The 19855-nt window shown below is 40.3% G+C and overlaps 1 protein-coding gene and 1 pseudogene across 1 annotated transcript in view; one reads left to right on the forward strand and one right to left on the reverse strand.

Annotated features, from left to right (window-relative positions):
• Positions 1 to 4972: 4972 nt before the first annotated feature.
• Positions 4973 to 8045, reverse strand: LOC137758849 (FGGY carbohydrate kinase domain-containing protein-like; annotated as a pseudogene).
• Positions 8046 to 12574: 4529 nt separating this feature from the next.
• NAIP (NLR family apoptosis inhibitory protein) overlaps positions 12575 to 19855 on the forward strand; it is a 31188-nt gene continuing 23907 nt past the window's right edge. The window contains exons 1-3 of the mRNA XM_068535464.1: positions 12575 to 13145; positions 14874 to 14973; positions 18792 to 18873. Coding sequence (XP_068391565.1) covers positions 12575 to 13145; positions 14874 to 14973; positions 18792 to 18873 — 753 coding nt within the window. The remainder of the gene's footprint in view (positions 13146 to 14873; positions 14974 to 18791; positions 18874 to 19855) is intronic.

The raw sequence follows: 19855 nt of genomic DNA on the forward strand, positions 1-19855 counted from the left end.
CTTAACTTGGGTCCTCTAGAAAGTAGAACCTCAGGCAAAGGTGAAAGTATTGTTGCTTTATTTGGGAGATGCAGATCTAGGGAAGTATGGGTAAGGAAAAAAAGGGAAAGTGAGACAAGGAAAAACAATATGTTATCACAGTGGCCAGGCTTGATGACAAACTGTGAAGAGTCATAGGAGTCTCCCAGCAAGTGTGTTCACTTAGAGTTTGGGACTTCTCCAGAAGGTTTATAAAGAGAAGCTGCCCCTCTGCACAGTCTACCGAAGGGAGGAGGGGAGGGTAATGCAATTTCCTAACTTCTTCCATTTCCCACTAGCCAAGGCTTGCCACACAGGGCTGTGTCATCTGGTCCTTTGGTAACTGCTAAGGAAGCCAGCTGTCAGGCTCAGTGGTGTGGCGTTGCAGCCAACTCTGGAAGGTCAGATAGGCTTGGTGTGGTTCAGTTTGGACTCCAGCCCGCTCAGGAAGCTGGGCAAAGGCAGCAGCAGTGCAGAGGAGGAGGCGGGCAGCACCTTGGAAAGAAGGGCGTGACCAAGAGAATCTGAGGAAGCACTGCTTCCAGTACTCCTTCATAACATCAAAACCTAAAGTTAACTTGTACCTTTACCCTCCCCACGGATAACACATTTAACCTCACTTTCCTCCTTCCTCACTTATTTATTATTATTGTTGTACATTTAATTCTTTTGGTGTTTCACTAGATATTTATATTTGTTTTAATCAGTTAGTGTTTATTAAGATTTAATCACATATTTACCACTTTCATGGCTCTTGATTTATTCTTACATCTCAGATCTGTTGAGGATCATTTTCCTTTGACCTGAAGTACATTCTTCAGAATATATATACTAGTGTTCAGAGTATATAGTATGCTACCTGTTATGTACGGAAGAAGGAAAAATAAGAATATATATTTGTCTTAGCAAAAAGAAACAGTGGAAAACAATAGAGAAAGTCGATGAAACCAGAAGTTGGTTCAACCAATTGACAAATATTTTGCTAAGTTGACCAAGAGAAAAACAAAGAAGACTCAAATTACTAAGATCGAGTGAAAGAGGAGACATCACTATGGACCTTACAAAAATAAAGATTATAGGGGAATACTACAAACAGCTGGACGAAAGAGTGAATTTTAATGGGTATAGCGTTTCTTCTTGGAGTGATGAAAATGTTCTAAGATTGATTGTGGTGATGGCTGTTCAACTCTGTGAACATACTAAAAACCACTGAATTACACAATTTGAATAAGTTAAGTTACATGGTACGTGAAGTATATCTCAAGAAAGCTGTCTTTTAAAAAAATGAGGGAATTGTCTAGCGGTCCAGTGGTTAGGACTCTGCGCTTCCATTGCAGGGGGTACGGGTTCGATCCCTGGTCGGGGAACTAAGATCCCACAAGCCGCACCACGTGGCTGAAAAAAAAATTTCTTTTTTTTCAATAAAAAGAAACACTGGAAGAATACATAGGGAACTAATAAAAATGGTTGCCTGGGGTGGTGGTGTAGCACAGTGGAGAGTAAGAATTATTTTTAAATATTTTTATATAGTTAAAAATTCTAAGCCCTGTAAATGAATTAAGTATTCAAAAATAATAAAACTTATGGAATCCTGGGAAGTTGTGGTGAGGGATATGAAAGTAATGTAGCTAATGTTAGCTGTTAGTTGAGGGCCTGAAAGCAATCATGTTCATCAAATAAGGTAATAGGTATGGAACTGGAGGTTGGAGGGGAACTGTAATAAAATTTATTTTTCATTTATTTGGGTCGTAGTGCAAACAATACATTTCCACCTATATGTGGCAATATGTGCACTGTTTCTGTTTGTTGTGACCTTGTTTGCCCTTGAGAATAACTACAAGGTGAAGATTGCAGTACTATTTGGAGGCTGAAGAAGAGAGATAATTAGATTAAAAGCATGTAAGTCCTGTATTTAAGAAGCACAGGTGACCCACTGTATATCCGAGTACATGCCATAATCAAAACACTAATGTATGTTGAAACAGTGAGGGAACAACAGGGCTTCTGCTGCTCGGAATGGCAGTAGGGAAGAAGAACTGTAAACATTTTGTAAGATTTCTCAATACTTTGTGAAATTCCTCATGTTTGTGGTCCTATCTGTGTTCAGCTGTCTGTATCTCTGTAATGATCGGCAAATTTATAACATGAAATAATTTCTTGAGTGGTGAGAAAGAAAGGGTACAACCAGCCCTTGGGAAGTGGGGCGGTAGAATCCCATGATCTTTAGTAGGTGATAGAGTTTAGGTGAAAGGGCAAGAAGTTTGAGTCCCTGAGGCCTATAGTAAGGAAGAAAAGGGCACAGGAGATTGTCATGCTTCTGGGAAGTAGCCTCGGGAGTGTCCTGATACCCCTTTTGGGTCCAGTTCTATAAGAATAGAAGACTCATTATTTTTTTTCCACATTTTCTAATTCTCTTCTTGGGAGACTGATGGGGTGGGTCCTTATGGGATTTGAATTCTTGATTTCACGTGACTAAATTGTTATTTGAGTCACACCTCAGGCCAGAGCCCTGGAAGTAATGCACAGTTTGTTCATTTATTCATTAATTCACTCAACAAACCTTGTAAACCTGCTGTCTGATGAGACCCTAGCCTTCAGGATATAGACACCAAGAAGAAGACACAAACCCTAACCTTGTGGCTCTGTGACCCTCCCAGTCTAAGAGGCAGACCTTTAAAGACGTCCGCGTGGGGACTTCCCTGGCGGTCCAGTGGTTAAGACTCTGCACTTCCACTGCAGGGGCCATGGGTTCGATTCCTGGTTGGGGCACTAAGGTCCCACATGCCGCGGCTAAAAAAGATAATAATAATAATAATTAATTTTTAAAAAAAGTGTGAAAGTGCTAATGATAAACCAAGTGCCTGGGAATGCAGAAGAGGGTGTGTAAAATGGGCTCAGATGCAAATTCAGATGCCCAAGGAGACCAGGCAGGTAATGCAAATGCTTGAAAAGGGGCCAGGTAAATTCAAAGTGGTAGCATCTGGAAAACACTGGTTCCATATAAAGGAGGCAGCCTCTAGATGCTGGGCTCGGGTAGAAGAGAGATGTCGATTTCACTGTACACCTTTCTTTGTACCTTTTGAATTTTATACATGTGCATTTGTTACCTAGTCCAAAAGAAAAAACGTTTTTTTCAAAGGAGGTAACTATTACTCAGTCGCAGCCTATTTCTTCTTTCTGGGAATGTAGTTTCCCTCGGGCAGTATATTTTGATATTTAAACAGAAACTGAAAAACTGGATTTTTAAGTGAATTCTCCTAAGTTTTAAATGTTGACGTCTAATTTTTTAAAACCACACGGGCTAAATAAAACTTGCTTGCAGGCCGCCAGTTAACACACTTTGGCCTGGCCAGTCTCTTCTCTGTCCCTTATTAGGGCAGAGAATCTTTTCACTTTTAGGTGTCAGGCTTTTCTGGGATATACCCATTTTAGGGGATAATTCAATTTAGATTTTAGGTATTTAGAATGGATTCTTTAGAGGAAGAGGGAACTTTTAAGGATCTCTGGAATCGGTGATTCTAAGGGTGGTGTCTGTCTCGGTAGCATCAACAGCATCACCGGGAACCTGTTAGAAATGCAAATGCTTGGGCCCCATCACAGGCGTATTGAATTAGAGACTCCGGGAGTGGGCCTAGCAATCTGTTTTAACAAGTCCTCCAGGTGACTGTGATAAATGCTAAAGTAGGAGAACCACTGCCTCTAATCACGTTACAGAGATACATAGATAACTTAAAAAAATGGGTTCCTGGTCATAGAATTCTGAACTTAAAAAAAAAATTAACTCAGGTAGCTTTACAGAAACCAAATCCCAAACCTGGAATTGATTTTTCATTTCTTTAGATTCTCCTTAAGAAGTTATTTGTATTAGAATAAAAAAAAAATCATAGTTATAATTAACAGATGATAAAATGCCCCCATTTTAAGCGGGCAGTTTGATACCTTTTGACAAATACACACATGCAATGACAACTACGATCAGAAGAGAACACTTTCATCTTGCCCAACAGGCCTCTTTGCAGTCAGTATCCCCAAGGACTTCTAGCCCCAGGTGCCACTCATCTGTGTTTTCCATCACTGTAGATTAGTTTTGCCTGTTACACAGTTTCTTACAAATTGAATCATACAGTATATGTGGCTTCTTTTGCTTAGCATGTTTTTAAGATTCGTCCAGGTTGTGTATATAAACAGTTTTTTTCTTTTTTACTGCCTACTAGTATCCCATTGCATGGATACTTTATCATTTGTTTATTCCCAATGGCCATTGATACTGTTTCTGGTTTTTTGGTTATTATGAATAAAGCTACTATGAACATTCCTGTATAAGTCCTTGTGTGTTCGTATGTTTCCGTTTTTCTTGGGTAAGTACATAGGACTGGAATTGCTAGGTTGAATGGTAAGTGTATACTTAACTTTACATGACACTGCCAAGCTGTTTTTCCAAAGAATTGCACCATTTTACACTCCCACAAGCCATGTATGATGGTTTCAGTTGCTCCACACATCCTTAAACAAAAGTTGGTATTGTGCAATCCAAATGTTAATTTTTAGAACATCTTCACAACCTTAAGAGTAGGCAGTGATTTCTTAGGACACAAAAAGCATCTATCATAAAGGAAAAAATTAAAATCAGGCTTCATCAAAATTTAAAATGTCTGCTTTGGAAGACACCATTAAGAAAACAAAAAGACAATTCACAGACTGAGGGAGTATGTTTGCAGTGCAAACATATAACAAAGGACTGGTATCCAAAATATATAAAGAATTTTTGCAATTCAATAATAAAAAGGTAAACAACCCAATTCATTTTTATTCTTTTTCTGATTGCACATCTCAGTTTTGGTTTTTTTTTTTTATTGAAAGACAATACAGAAATGATGAAACGATGTCTAAGGATCCTGGAAATGACAGAGGTCCCCGATGCAATGACATAAAATCTGGCATCAGCACCTGCAATTTATGTTAGGTCTCCTTTCTTGATTGCTGCATACTCTTTCTGGTGTTCAACCAGCTTCAGGAATATTTGATATTTCGTGTCATAATACCTCTTATCCTCTCATCCAGGAAACACAACTTGCCCAACTTGGCTCATTCTTGCCATGGCCTCCTGTACAGAAGTGAGATCCCCTGAGGCACAGGCTCTCAGACGACCAGCATTCACAAGGACAGATTCCACCTCTTGTGACAGGACCACAGGCCTGCCAGTGATGTCTCCACACATTTGCACAGAAAGGGGATTCTTGCTCAGGCCGCCACACAGGAAGAGACTGATGACAGAGAGCCCGGCTTCCTCCCTGGCTTCTGGACGGAGGCAAGTTCCTGAAAGCAGGTAGAGAATGGCAAGATTATCAAGGTCCTGAGACCGTTTCAGTACAGTGGCCATGCTCTTTAGTATCAGATCTGCTAAGGGAGACCCATTGCCATGGAAATCTGACCAAACATGTAAATCAACAGCGAGGAACCCCATAGGCTGAGCCTTCTTAATCAGATCCACTCTGGTATCTGGCTGTAGCCTTGGCTCGTAGTTCAGGGAAGCTGGTGTGGCCCTGTCCCATGTGGTCTATCAATTTTCCAGTAATGCTCTGACCACCTTCATTCAGCCAAGACTCGGGGACCGTGGCTGAAAAACAAGTGCCCCAGATGCCTGGTAGAAAAATCCGGTTTTGTGCCTATCCTCATGTGACAAGATGTTCCACAGATGACGGCCAGCCATGACGTCACTGGCTGTCCTTCACAGGCGTGGCGGTGCCCCCTCACATCTCTCCGATCACTCCCTGGGGACAGAGATGCTGGTGGCAGCCATTTGGGGAGCTCATTCCACCATGAGGACACTGGTGCTGACAGGCACCACCCCAGAATCCTCCCTCTACTAAACAACCCGATTTAAAAATGGGCAAGAGATTTGGTCACCTTACCAAAGAAGATATATGAATAGCCAATAAGCCATTAAATTAAAGCCACAGTGAGGTACATACTGATGTCCTAAAATGGCTAAATTGTACTGCTCTCTAGGTGTGTATTTATGTTTTGGTTGAAAAAAGTAATTGAAAATAGTATTATTTTAAAACTCAAAACATCAAATCCTCTCTTCAGATCGTGTAGTGGACATTTGTGTTTGTTTTTGGCTACCCAAATTTTCTCTTCCTTTGGGGATTTTTTTCCCTTCCTGCCATGTAGAGGTGATATGTATATCTTTTTCCAATTAAGGCTGTGCAGAAGTTTTCCCTGTCACTAGGAGTAAAAGGGCAGCTCTTTCGACTGATAAAGGGTATCCACTAAACATCTACAAACTTTAGAAGAATTCCTACCAAAGTCAAGAATAAGGTATCTAGTATCACTGTTATTTTTTTTAAAATTTTATTTATTTATTATTATTATTATTATTATTATTATTTGGCTGTGTTGGGTCTTCGTTTCTGTGCAAGGGCTTTCTCTCATTGTGGCAAGCGGGGGCCACTCTTCATCGCGGTGCGCGGGCCTCTCACTGTCGTGGCCTCTCTCATTGCGGAGCACAGGCTCCAGACGCACAGGCTCAGTAGTTGTGGCGCACCGCGGCATGTGGGATCTTCCCAGACCAGGGCTCGAACCCATGTGCCCTGCATTGGCAGGCAGATTCTCAACCACTGCGCCACCAGGGAAGCCCACCACTGTTATTAATCAACATTATATTAAAGGATATACTCAATTCGACAAGAAAATGAAATGACATAAAAGATAAAACTATCATAATATTCAGATAATACAAATAGCTACTTAGAAAATTCAAGAGGATTTGCAATCATATATTAAAAGTAGACCAAGGACTTCCCTGGTGGCGCAGTGATTGAGAATCCCCTGCCAATGTAGGGGACACAGGTTCGAGCCCTGCCAGGAGGATCCCACGTGCCGCAGAACAATTGAGCCCACGTGCCACAACTACTGAGCCCGTGCGCCTAGAGCCCGTGCTCCGCAACAACAGAAGCCACCGCAATGAGAAGCACACGCACCACAATGAAGAGTAGACGCTGCTCGTCGCAACTAGAGAAAGCCCTCACGCAGCAACGAAGACACAATGCAGCCAAAAATAAAGAAATAAAATAAATTTATATTAAAAAAAAGTAGATCAGAAAGAGTCCTATACATCTTCAATAAACATTTAGAAAATAGAATAGTAAAAAAAAAAAAAAAATTCACAACGGCAACAAAATCTACAGGGTGCTACAATAAATGTAATGTGCATTGGACACAGATGTACATAACATTACAGATGAAAAGTAAGGTTGATTGGGCAAAATTTTACAGGCAGAATGGTCAGCAGTGCAGAGAGGTTCCCCTGACCTCTGAACTTCCTGTAAAAAGAATTGCTGGTCTAGGAGCAGCTGGATGTACCAGGGAAAGTGTTTCAAAAAAACACTGTCCTTGTTATATGTGTTAATACAAAAGTTAGGAGGGGTCAGCTATTTAACAATGATTGCTTCTTGGCTGGGTAAAGGGCCCTGTTGGACCAGAGCTTGGCTAGAGGAGTTCACATGCCGACGAGGCTGGTAACAGCTAGAAGACTTGCCAACTCAGCAATTGGCTAAACTACCAAAATAGGGAGAGCATGAGCTTTCTGGGACACCTGGGTTTGCCTTTCCTTAATATCTAGCCTTTATGGCAGCCAAACACAGTGGTTAAAAGTGCAGACTCTGTTGCCAGACTGTCTGGTTAATCTGAACCCCTTTGTGCCTGGGTTTTCTCACCTGTAAATTGTAGGTAATAAAAATAGCTACTTCATTTGGACTGTTAAAGGGATTAAATGGACATATCTAAGGTTTTTAGAACTGTGCCTGGCAAGTAGTAGGCTCTAAGCAAATTTTAGTTATTATTGGTAATAATTACACAATATTATTGAAATGATTTTTAAAACTATAAACCCAGAAAAATTAAGAAAGCAGGAGGGGACCATCAGCATACAGAATATCTTAACAAATTTTTGGAAGGTGGAAACTCAAATGGAATACTAGTAACCAGTGAAACAGACCAAAGGAGCCCACAGCCTGAATACACATGTAACCCCTGGGAGACTCTGTACATTGTACAGAACCCTGGAGCAACTGGGGGCCCAGAATGCCAGGTTGAAGGCAGACAGGAATGATGGGAAGGGCTGAAAATCAAGAGACTAAATTAAAGTCTCTGCATGAGACAGTTGGCTCCATCTACCCCACCATCAGACTATTTAATATTCAGGTGTTATTAACACTGAGGCAAAAAATCAGTGGATTCTTCTCTTCTAAAAAAATGGAATAAACTGTTTCAGCTGACTTAGAGGAGCTAGGGTGGGCCCTGGGCATCCCAAAACGAAGAATACTTCAAGAACTGACCATTTTATGCTCAAGGAACACCCCAAATGAGCTTTCAGCTACTAGCTCTGACTTTACAGCTAACTTGAAATCATTTTCTGAGGTGTTTCTCTGACATTGAGGGCTTCTCCAGGGTAAATCTTGGCTCCCCAATCTGTTCTCCATAAAGTAAAGGGCTTAGGTTCAGGTCACACTCATGTGGCTTTTAATCAGAATTTTTAGTCATAATTTTGATCAATCAGCTTTGAAATCGCCTAATTTTCAAACATGAATTGAAAACCAAGGGTCATTACACATTTGAGGAAAGTTGGTAATGTGAAAAATGAAAAGGTAAATGGTAATTAGCCTTGGAGGAAACATATCATTCAGGAGGCAGGTGAACTTTATTTGTATTAGTACTGATAAAGATAATTTGTATATCGGGACCCACAAAATGGGGGCTGCCTCAGTGGCCCGGCCCAAGTCACAAATCTAAACCCAAGTCAGCCTGCACTTACAGGAAACACCTGTCAAGGAAACCTAATATAAACCAATCACAATCCCCCAACTCAGCTTTACCTAGTTTGCCTGACCCTAGAAAACAGGACCTGCTAGACGTTTAATGAATCCCCGACCTCCTAGCCAATCATGCCTCTTCTCTATAAAACCCACTCTTTCCCCCCATCCCTCTGGAGCAGCGCTGTGGGATATTGTGCTTCCCCCAGTCTATGGATTGCTTTCCCTTGACTAAAGGACAACAAACTCATTATTAAGTTGTTTTAATTTTGTCATTTGACAGTATAGGAGAGGTTCATAAAAGATTGCGTTGGCTAAAAAAATCAGATCTTGTGAAAATAAGAGACAGCAAGAAAGAGCTGTGGGAAATTGAAAATATAATTGCTGAACTTAATTACTATTGGTGGGACTTCCCTGGTGGCCCGGTGGTTAAGACTCCACGCTCCCAATGCAGGGTGTCCAGGTTCCATCGGTGGTCGGGAAACTAGATACTGCATGCCGCAACTAAGATCCTGCGTGCCCCAACTGAAAGATCCCGCGTGCCGCAACTAAGACCCGGTGCAGCCAAATAAATAAATATTAAAAAAAGAATTTTTATTGGAAAGTTGGAAGATAATGAAGAGGAAACCTCCCAGAAAGTAAAGCCAAAGCACGGGAGAATATGTGAGCAAAAAAAAAAAGATAAGAACTTCAGTGATAAATTTCCATCTGAATAATGGGAATACCAGAAAGAGGGAAAAGAGAATAGTAGGCAGTAGGGAATTACCAAAGAAATTATAGAAGATAATTTCCCAGGGTTGATGGGAGGCCCACACGTTCAGCTTGAAACAAGTCCATTGGGTCCAATGAATGTAGAAAGACCCACACTGAGACACGATAACTTTGAAATTTTATAACCCACAGATAAAAGAGAAAATGCTAAAAGATACCAGAAAGATGGAAACTGCCGTCAAAGAAATAAGACTTATACTAGCACCAGAAACATTAACCAATCTTAAATTATTTAGAATAAAACACTTCTGCTGTGGGACTTTGTAGGTTTTGTGAGACCTTTTGGTTCCTGACTAAGCCCTGCTGACTCAGCACCCTAGACCATTTACTGGTGATTTCTCAGAAAACTGCAACTTGTTTTGAGTTTCAGTTCCTCAAATATGTTCTCACTGCTTCCCACTAAAAGACAAAGAGAGCATTCGTATTTACACTATGCATTCTCCTTCCATTTGACTGGGGCTCCGGATAAACCTCTAGGTAAGTAAATTACCATCTCTGGCAAAAGTGCTGTTCTTCCACACCTAAACTTATGACCCTCTTATTTCTCTTGCTCTTGTTTCTCTCTTTGGAGGCAAGAGGACAGGCACTGGAGTCGTACAGATGTGGATTTAAATCCTTTGCACGACACAGCAGCGTCACTGGTACTCTTAGCACTTGTAATTAATGAGCATGAAACCTGGAGAGGGCTTTGGAGACCTTCTCTCCTCCTGGAAATGCCCTGGGTAGCAGCAAAACTGACCACTGAACTTTGCTGTAGAAGTGCAGGATTGATTCCAGCTGGTTTGTTGCTACCCTGTGCTTATTTATCTCCAGGGAGGCCTGGAGCCATGGTGTTGTCTGTCGGCCAAACCTAAATGAAACATACTAACTAGCGATGAATGTAGCCCTGTGCTAGGATCTGAGAGACCAGGGGGCAGTCCGTACCAGCTTGTTTGAGACTGGTCAGGCATCCTACTTTGGGCCACGTGACTGGAGCGGCATAAAAGACCCCTCCTCAGGTGACAGTGTGGTTTCCCTGAGACCAAGGTACCTTGCACATATCTAGGTGGTTCATTACCTAAAATGAAGCATGTGCTGAACAACAGAGAAAGGGTCCTAGAAACTGGGGCTGGAGTCTGAGACCTCTCTGATGTTTGCCTGTATTTTTGGGTTTTATTTTTGTACCCGTATCCTCTACCTTTATTAAATTCTGAAGTAAGTATACTATGTAGAGGCTTGTGGGTTTTTTCAGTTATCTGACCCTGTGTACTTGCTGAAGTTGGCAGTGTGAATGGGATAATGGGAACAATTTTTTGTTATTTTTAAAAATTTATTTATTATTTATTTACTTATTTTGGTTGTGCTGGGTCTTAGTTGCGGCACGCAGGATCCTTTTTTTTTTTTTTTTGGTTGTGGCATGCGGACTTAGTTGGAGCATGCATGCAGGATCTAGTTCCCTGAACAGGGATGGAACCTGGGCCCCCTGCATTGGGAGCACGGAGTCTCACCCACTGGACCACCAGGGAAGTCCCGGGAACCGTTTTTGATTTAATTTAAATGCTGGCTCCGGCTTTGTTTAGGAGAAGAAAAGATGAAAAGTGGGAGAAAGACGTAGAACCATTGATGCCAGGTTGGCTGCTGAGGCCATCCTGGTTTGAATTTGCCCTAGTACTATAATTATTCATGGGAAGAAAAGCACAGCAATGGAATTTTTTTTTTTTTTTACTATTTTTTTAAATTTATTGAAGTATAGTTAGTTGATTCACAATGTTTCAGGTGTACAACACAGTGATTCAGTTATATATATATCTATCTTTTTTTTTAAGATTCTTTTCCCATTATAGGTTATTACAAGATATTGAATATAGTTTCCTGTGCTATATAGTAGATCCTTGTTGTTTATCTATTTTATATGTAGTAGTGGGTATCTGTTAATCCCAAATTCCCAATTTATCCCTCCCCCGCCCCCAGCAATGGAATTTAAAGGTGATAGATCCAGAGCCAGAAGAAGCAGCTAAATGAGTTAAAACAGAAATATGGACAGAGGGGAAGTCAGCCAAGAATAGTGAGGCAAATAAGGAAGGCCTCAGCAGCCAGCCTGGCATCCCTGGTTCTAAATCTCTTTCCCACTTTTCATGGTTTGGGCTGCTTTGGCAAAATGAAAGTACTAAGAAAGAGCCCTAGGCTTCCAAGTCCACCAAGCTTTGGCTGGTTCCTTCTGTAAAAGGAAGGAACATGATACCAGAGGGAGAATTGGGCAGACATTTCTTTTGTTCAGAATGTGACCCTCATCTGATATCCACTAAAGGGACTCTACGGGAGAGGGCATAAAGAGACAACTGAAATGAAGGAGCTCTTCAGTCAAAAAGCCAAGTAACCTTGTGGGCTGATAGAGCTTCCTGAGGAACCATTGCTGAAATGTACTGAACATATTAGTGACAAAGGAGCTCTTTTCCTTGCATTAGGTACTGCCAAATGAAGGGCATGCTTGGGCTTAATCAAGATCTTCAATTAGCTGCAGCCTTTGCAGAAATGTGGGTAGATGGGCAAATTCTAAATCAGCTGAGCTGGATTAAGGCGGGGCACATAAAGCAAAGCTGGTAGAGTGGAAATATCCAACTCCACCTGTAGGTATTAAATGGAATACCTTGTTGATTCTTGAAATGTTGAGAATGCAAGCACGCATCTTTGAACTTGTTATATGATGATATGGGTATCCCCTATTTTATGCCTTTAACTTAAGTGACAATTGATGCTGTGATAAGGGGGCCTCCAACTGTTTGGACTCCATAGGTGACCTTACTGTTGAGGGCAGGATAAAGGTCTGCTGTCACAGACCTACTAGCATATTTGCTCTGAATTGGGCTAAATGATGAGCAGAAGATCAATGTTATTCAGAAGAAAAAACGGAAAGAATAAAGGGCTGAAACAAACCTCAGGACTAGTAAACCAGGTGGCGATGTTCATGAACATTTTCTTCCCCTTTTCAGAAAATGGCCACCCAGAAGAAAGCCCCTGACGAGAGGATTTCCCAGTTTGATTATGCTTTGCTCCCGGAGCTGTCTGGTCTTCTAGGCATAGATATGCTTCAATATGTAAAGGAAGTAGAAGAAGAGGAGCAGAAAGAACGAGAAAAAATGCAAAAAGGCTTTAATTCCCAAATGCGTAGTGAAGCAAAAAGGTTAAAGACTTTTGTGACCTATGATGACTACAGTGCATGGACACCCCAGGAGATGGCAGCAGCTGGGTTTTATTTCACTGGCATAAAATCTGGGGTTCAGTGCTTCTGCTGTAGCTTAATCCTCTTTGGTACCAGCCCCCAGAGACTCCCCATAGAAGACCATAAGAAGTTCCATCCGGATTGTGAGTTCCTTTTGGGCAAAGATGTTGGTAACATTGCCAAGTATGATATAAGAGTAAAGAATCCAGAGAACAAGTTGAGGAGGGACGACAAAGCAAGATACCAAGAAGAGAAGGCCAGACTCAAATCCTACAAGAAATGGCCATTTTATGCCCAAGGGACAGCCCCAAGGGAGCTCTCAGCTGCTGGCTTTGTCTTTACAGGTAGTTTGAAGTCATTTTCTGAAATATTTTGCTGGAATTAAGTTTAGGTTCCATATTTCAGTTGCAATATTTTGTAAATCTTTCCTCACTTGGTCAGTGTGTTATATTAGGTATAAGGTCTCTTTTATTAAAATTCAACTTCAGTAATTTCACTTTAGCTTTATTTTATGTGTAGTACAACATGTCAATTTACCAAAAATATACAAAAAATAAGAAAGTGACTTTTCCTAAAATTTTGGACCTTAGACAATACTTGACTGGATTTCTAAGGCCCTGAAAATAAGCTGTGAGGTCAGCCTGACCCCAGTCTCCTTCTCACCCATCCTCCTTTTGCTGCTCTGAAATGATCTTTCTTTGATTCTTTTAATTGCAGCAGTATTGTAGGGTTTTTGTTTTTGTTTTAACCTTAAAGCTAACTCTAACATATAGGGCAAGTTGCATTTCAGAAAATTGTACTTTGTTTGAATTATCCTAGCCACGCCATAAATGTTATGACAGATCTGAGTGAGAATTGTGATAACAAAAACAGCTATGATTTACTGAGTACCTACTTGATGCTAGGCACGGATTAAGCACTAATACTAATCTGACAAACTTGCCCTTTTCCCCCATTTCACAGTTGACTTCATTGAGGCTCAAAGAGTTTAAGAAATGTGCCTAAGGATAACCAACATGGACCTACTGTATAGCACAGGGAACTCTGCTCAATGTTATGTGGCAGGCTGGATGGGAGGGGAGTTTGGGGGACAATGGATACATGCATATGTATGGCTGAGTAGCTTTACTGTGCACCTGAAACTATCACAACATTGTTAATCAGCTGTACTCCAATATAAAATAAAAGTTTTTAAAAAAAGAAAATATTTCAATTCATCACAGGTACACTGCATAGTGCTTGGCACACAGTGTATGTTGGATATATGAAATGTTGTTACTATTGTTAATTAATTAATAGCAGAAGCTGAAGATATTCACCTTGATGGTGTTACCCAAGTTGGACCCAAGAAGAAAATTTAAGAGATTTCTGGTATAGAATTCCCCAGATGTCACAGTGTGCTTATCACTTATTTCTTCAAGATGTTTTAGTTAATGTCCTAATTGACATAGAGACTGAAGCAGAGTAAAACACAGAAAAAACGGATCTTTCTGTCGTGTTCAAAAAGGTTGGAGTCTGTAGTTTGATTGTAATTTGCCTACCAGTTTGTGTACCATTTACATCTCAAAATGCCTTAAATCTTAAGTAAGTTTTCTTCTTAGTTTTGAAAGCTAGTGAGTTGATCCCTTTGTAGTTTCCCTAAAAACAATTGTCAGAAAAGAAAAATATACTTGTCAAATACAAATGTCAAATGTGAAGAAAAAAAAAAAGGAATGTGCCTAAGTTTCCACTGAAATTTCATAGCAAAGCTACAGCTTAGGTCTTCTAACTGCGCTTTACTTCATGAGTACGGGGATTCCTCTGCTTCCCCACTACTTCAGGGGTCATATTGAGTCCAACAGCTTAGAGTTCTGTGTGGGCCACATCTGAGAGGTGGGGTCCCAGGCTTCGGAAATGGTCACTTAGGGCAGTGGGGTTGTGGATGAGGATTCAGCCAGATGAGAGTGTGAGTGGGCAGATGGGATGGAGCGTGTCTCATTCATGCACAGAGCAGTCAACTTCTGGAGACACCCCTTCTGGACCATCCCATGGCGCTGTTGCCGGGCAATCTAAGTGTCTTCCTTCATATGCAGGTAAACGTGACACTGTACAGTGCTTTTCCTGTGGTGGCTGTTTAGGAAATTGGGAAGATGATGATGATCCCTGGAAGGAACATGCCAAGTGGTTCCCCAAGTAAGTAGATAAATATTTTTTGCTTGTAATTTTTTTTTAAGACAAAACAAAACTAAAGGCAAGAGTCACCTTCTCAGAGTAGAACCTTCAGTTTTGATCTTTCTCTCTCCTAAATTGGAACACTCCAGGATTTATTCAAGCAAGAAAGCCCTGATGATATCGTGAGAATTTTTAATTATATAATTTCAAAATAGTTTCTTACTGTTTTATTATCCAAAATACTAAGATATGTTTTGCCAAGTATAAGTTTCAGGATCTGCCTTAATAAACATGAATAATTTTCATAGGGATGATGTAAAATGGTACATAAAGGAAGTTGGAAAGTAAGACAATGTTTAAAACATTATTACAAATGGTTGCATGCACTGCTGAATATATACCAAATGAAAACATTGTATTTTAAAAACTCAGTAAGAGTTTTGATTATTACAATGGTCTTGAGTTCTCTGCTTAGAAAATGAAGTGTTTTTAAAAATTATTTCTAATGTTACGTTTACTAGTATTTTCTACGTGACTGTATCTACCAAATACAGATTCATTCCTTTAACAATTTTTAAAACTTTCATTTTGGAAAATTTCATATACAAGTAGAGAGAACACTTATCAACACATGGCCAAATCTCATTTCATCCATCTCTCACCCACTTCTTCCCCAGAAATAAAAATAACCAACTTATTTTAAAGCAAATCCCAGACATCATATAATGTCACTTGTTGATATTTTAGTATATAACTCTAAAATATAAGAATATTTTAAAGAAACATAACCACAGTATCATTCTGTCTTCTAAAGAGGATTATCAGTAATTCCTCAATAACATCAAATATCTGAGACAGTGTTCAAATGTCCACATCCCCCCCAACTCACTTTCTCTTTGCCATTGGTTGATTTGAATCAGGATCCAAACAAGGTCCATACAGTACATTTAGTTGATATATCTCAAGATTTTTAATTTACAGATTTCCTCCTCCCTGACTTTTTCTTGTCAGTTACTCATGAAAGGAGCCATGTAGTCTGTCCTGTAAAACTGCCTACACTCTATGTTTGGCTGAATGTTTCTGTGGTGTCATTTAACATGTTTCTCTACTTCCTGTATTTCCTATAATCTAATAATTGGATCTAGCAGTGTGCTTCAGCTCATAGTTTATTTCTTTAACATATTTGTCATACACCTACCACATGCAAAGAAGTTTCTGGTTGGATCGTAGGTCAACCACAAAACAACTGGGCTGTTCTTTAGGTTTATAAGTCATCTTTCACATGGACAGCCATGCTCACAAAAATGGAAGTATGTCTGATATGTTAAGTGAAAAAAGCAATATGCAAAATAATGTGTAGTATAAGCCTTTAAAACCATTCAACCTATATATGGACTTGTTTGAAATATATATAGAAAAAGTTAAGAAAATATACAAACCAAACAATCGAACTCTTGAGGTTTGGGTTTGTCAGGAGATGAGGTGGAGAGGGATTTTCATATTTTACTTTGTTCACTTCTATCTTGTTTAAATTCTGGGAAACAAATGTGTATTTCTTTTATGGTTGAAAAGAAAGTGAGGGGGTGGGAGGGAGGAAGGGAACAAAGGAGAGAAGGAAGAGGGGGAGAGGGAGAGATGGATAGGGAGATTGGAAAGGGAGGGGAGCTCTTCCTGACAAGCAGATGAGACAGTTATAGGGATACAGGAAGCCAGATGGTTAAATACTTTGAATGTCATTCTGGTTCCTTGACCAATCAAGAATAGCCACCCAGCCAATCATACTGAGTGTTGGCAGTGAACCACATGGGTGTGTACCGAGTGAATATCAGCCCTGGCTCTTGGGTACCTGTCGTAGCTGTAGCCTTAGCCAATGCTTCACTTATTCTCATGGCCACAATGCTTAGTGTCACTGGGTTATACACTGGGCAACTCCCAGCAGCACCATTCACATCAACCATCATGTGATGGTCTAACACCAACAAGAGTTGCACATCCTGTCTCGGGTGGCCCTGGTACACCTTCTCTGACATAGGACTGAGGGAAAGGTGAGAAGCATAGGGAGAAGATGTGAGTCCAGCACTCAGCTCCAGAGGTGGAAGGAGCTAAGGTCTGCTGCTATCAATACAAAGGGCAGGGCAGAGCGCAGAGGCTCACAGATACACAGAGCCGGCCGCTTCCTGACCCCCCGACCCTAGCCACGTTACTGACCCTCTGAGTCTCGTGTGTAAAAATGAAAATGATAATCCATAGCTGGTAGGGTTGTTATAAGGGTGATAAGTAAAGTATATGGAGCAAATGCCTTGTAAAAACTCCTGTGTATTCCATGACCGTTTCACCTTCCACCTGTTTGTCATCATGAGCTTATGCTTAGCCAATACATTTCAGAGCTGGAATTAGAACTAAGAATTCCCCAGTTTCTTGTTGGTTGTGCTCTAACCTTAGCTGTTTGGGCATTAATTTTGGCTTTGTTTGCTGCTTTTATAAACTACGGACACAATGTCTGAGTCTACTCCTACTCTTTAAAACATAGTACTCAGTGTACTAAATAATTGTAAATAAATAAAATAAGCTGATCTTTACTGTATTTTTTTAAACATTATGTATATATTTGTAATTTATTTGTTATTTATTTTATTTTGGCTGTGTTGGGTCTTCGTTGCAGTGCACGGGCTTCTCATTGTGGTGGCTTCTCTTGCTGCAGAGCACGGGCTCTGGAGCGCAGACTCAGTAGTTGTAGCTTGCGGGATCTAGAGCACAGGCTCAGTAGTTGTGGCGCAAGGGCTTAGTTGCTGAACGGCATGTGGGATCTTTGCGGATCAGGGCTCGAACCCGTGTCCCCTGCATTGGCAGGCGGATTCTTAACCACTGTGCCACCAGGGAAGCCCTTTGTTGTATTTTTTTAAAGAAGTAGTATCTATCGAGCACCTTCTCAATCCACACTAAGCATGTGGGGAGGGCCCCGTCCGTCATGTGCTATGTGGATTGTGTACGGATTTGGGTTGCGTACAGGTTTGGGGAGCTCCTCAGAAGGATCTGTACACCTAAAACCTGGGGACCTTAGCTACCCAGAGTGGTGGCCCTGGAGCAATATATGACTCAACTAGTGGAGTTCACTTTCTCATGTCTGTACAAGAGAACAGTGGCAAGATTGATTACTTCCCGTTAGTGGCAGAACTGGGACTAACATTCTGGCCTCCTGACTCTCAGCCCTCATGTTACTATAACATCACTAGAAAGGAACCTTACATTTGAATGAGAGAGATTTTTTTTAAAGTTAACTTAAAAATTGCTTCTGTTTTGTGGAAAGGGATGTGTTTTTAAAATGTATTCCATATGCTCTTTTTAAAAAATTCAATTTATTAATTTCCATTGTATTTTTTTACAGAGTAGTGATATATGTTTTTCAGTGGATGAAATTTATTATTGTTTGTTATCCTTACTGCCAGTAACTTTCATTTAACCACAGGAACTAGATATAGTCACCATAGTTTAATTTAACAAAAAAAAAAAACCCCTCCAGTCTATATATTACTGTAAATCTGTCTCTTTGATTGAATTATATTTTGTTTCAAGAGAAAAGATAATCTGAAGATTTAGTTTTAAATTATTACACATGTTGTTAATGGAAATAATAATTATATGAGAATAATGATAATTGTCATAAGTTTTGGGGTAAATTTTTTGACAGTTTTATCAAAGTAAAATAAAATTGAGCAATTTAAAGCATACAATGCAGTAAGTTTTAACAAATGTTCATTGTGTCACTGCAGTTATATAAAGATACAGGACATCTCTATTACAGTATCAGGGTAAATTTTAATTCTGTTTATTAATTATAGATGTGAGTTTCTTCAAAGTAAGAAATCCTCAGAGGAAATTACCCGGTATATTCAAAGCTACAAGGGATTTGTTGGCGTCACGGTAATTTACAACAGCAAATTTTTTCTCAAGTTGGCTTTTGAGTACCTAATATCTGAATGAGAAGGGGGCGGCATCACTCTTTTGTCATGGGCTCTCCTTCTTTCTTCTTCCCTTATTTCATTCCCCTACCTCTCATTGGGCAGTTTGAAGAAAAGCATGTTCTCTTGGTCAACTAGAGCCCTTAGAATTTTTTTTCAGGGCTGCCTTTTGATTGGTCTGTCTGCCTTCCTGGTAGTCTTCCCCTCTTTGACTGAGGTCACCTCCCCTAGCTTCCCTTGGCCACCCCCATCTGAGTGCCCGCATAAGACATTCAGACCACTGCACACTACCCACAGCGGGCCTCAGAGCTGGTTACTTTATGTTCTATCGGGAAGGCTTCCCTAGTGACAGGTGATGGGAAAACCCAGCTTAAATTGCTTAGGCAAAAATAGCGAATTTATTGGCTAACACGACTCAGATGAGAACCCTGCAGAAAACATGGCCTGAAAGTGGGGGAGGAGTGTTTCTTCAGAGAGCAATCTGGGTGCAATTTTCAGAGAAGAATCAGTTACTCAATACCTAACCACCCTTCTGAATCCAGTTTCCTTCCTTTATCTCATACTTCTCATTAGTCAAAGGACCTCTGTGATATCTTGTTGTAACTTAGCTCTTGAGTTGGATCTCTGGAAAAACCGACCCGGAGACGGCTTCCTGTTGAGTATAAATAAACATTCACAGTTTTTTTTCTTCCCTTTACACTGCATAAAAAATTACAACATTAATAGAAATAATAATTAAAGGAATAATTCTCTAACAACACTGCTACTCAATCCAATGAAACTCTTCATTTGGGGGCAGGGGGTGGAGGAGGGAGTTCTTTTAATTTTTATTCATAGATAGTTGTATGCTCCAAGTCGATAACTTGAATCTTTTAAAATTGAGGTATTGATGCATAATATTTGTTTCAGGTGTACAACACAATGATTCACAATTTTTAAAGGTT

This window comes from Eschrichtius robustus, chromosome 2, assembly GCF_028021215.1.
Source record: "Eschrichtius robustus isolate mEscRob2 chromosome 2, mEscRob2.pri, whole genome shotgun sequence".
In the NCBI taxonomy this organism is placed as follows: Eukaryota; Metazoa; Chordata; class Mammalia; order Artiodactyla; family Eschrichtiidae; genus Eschrichtius; species Eschrichtius robustus.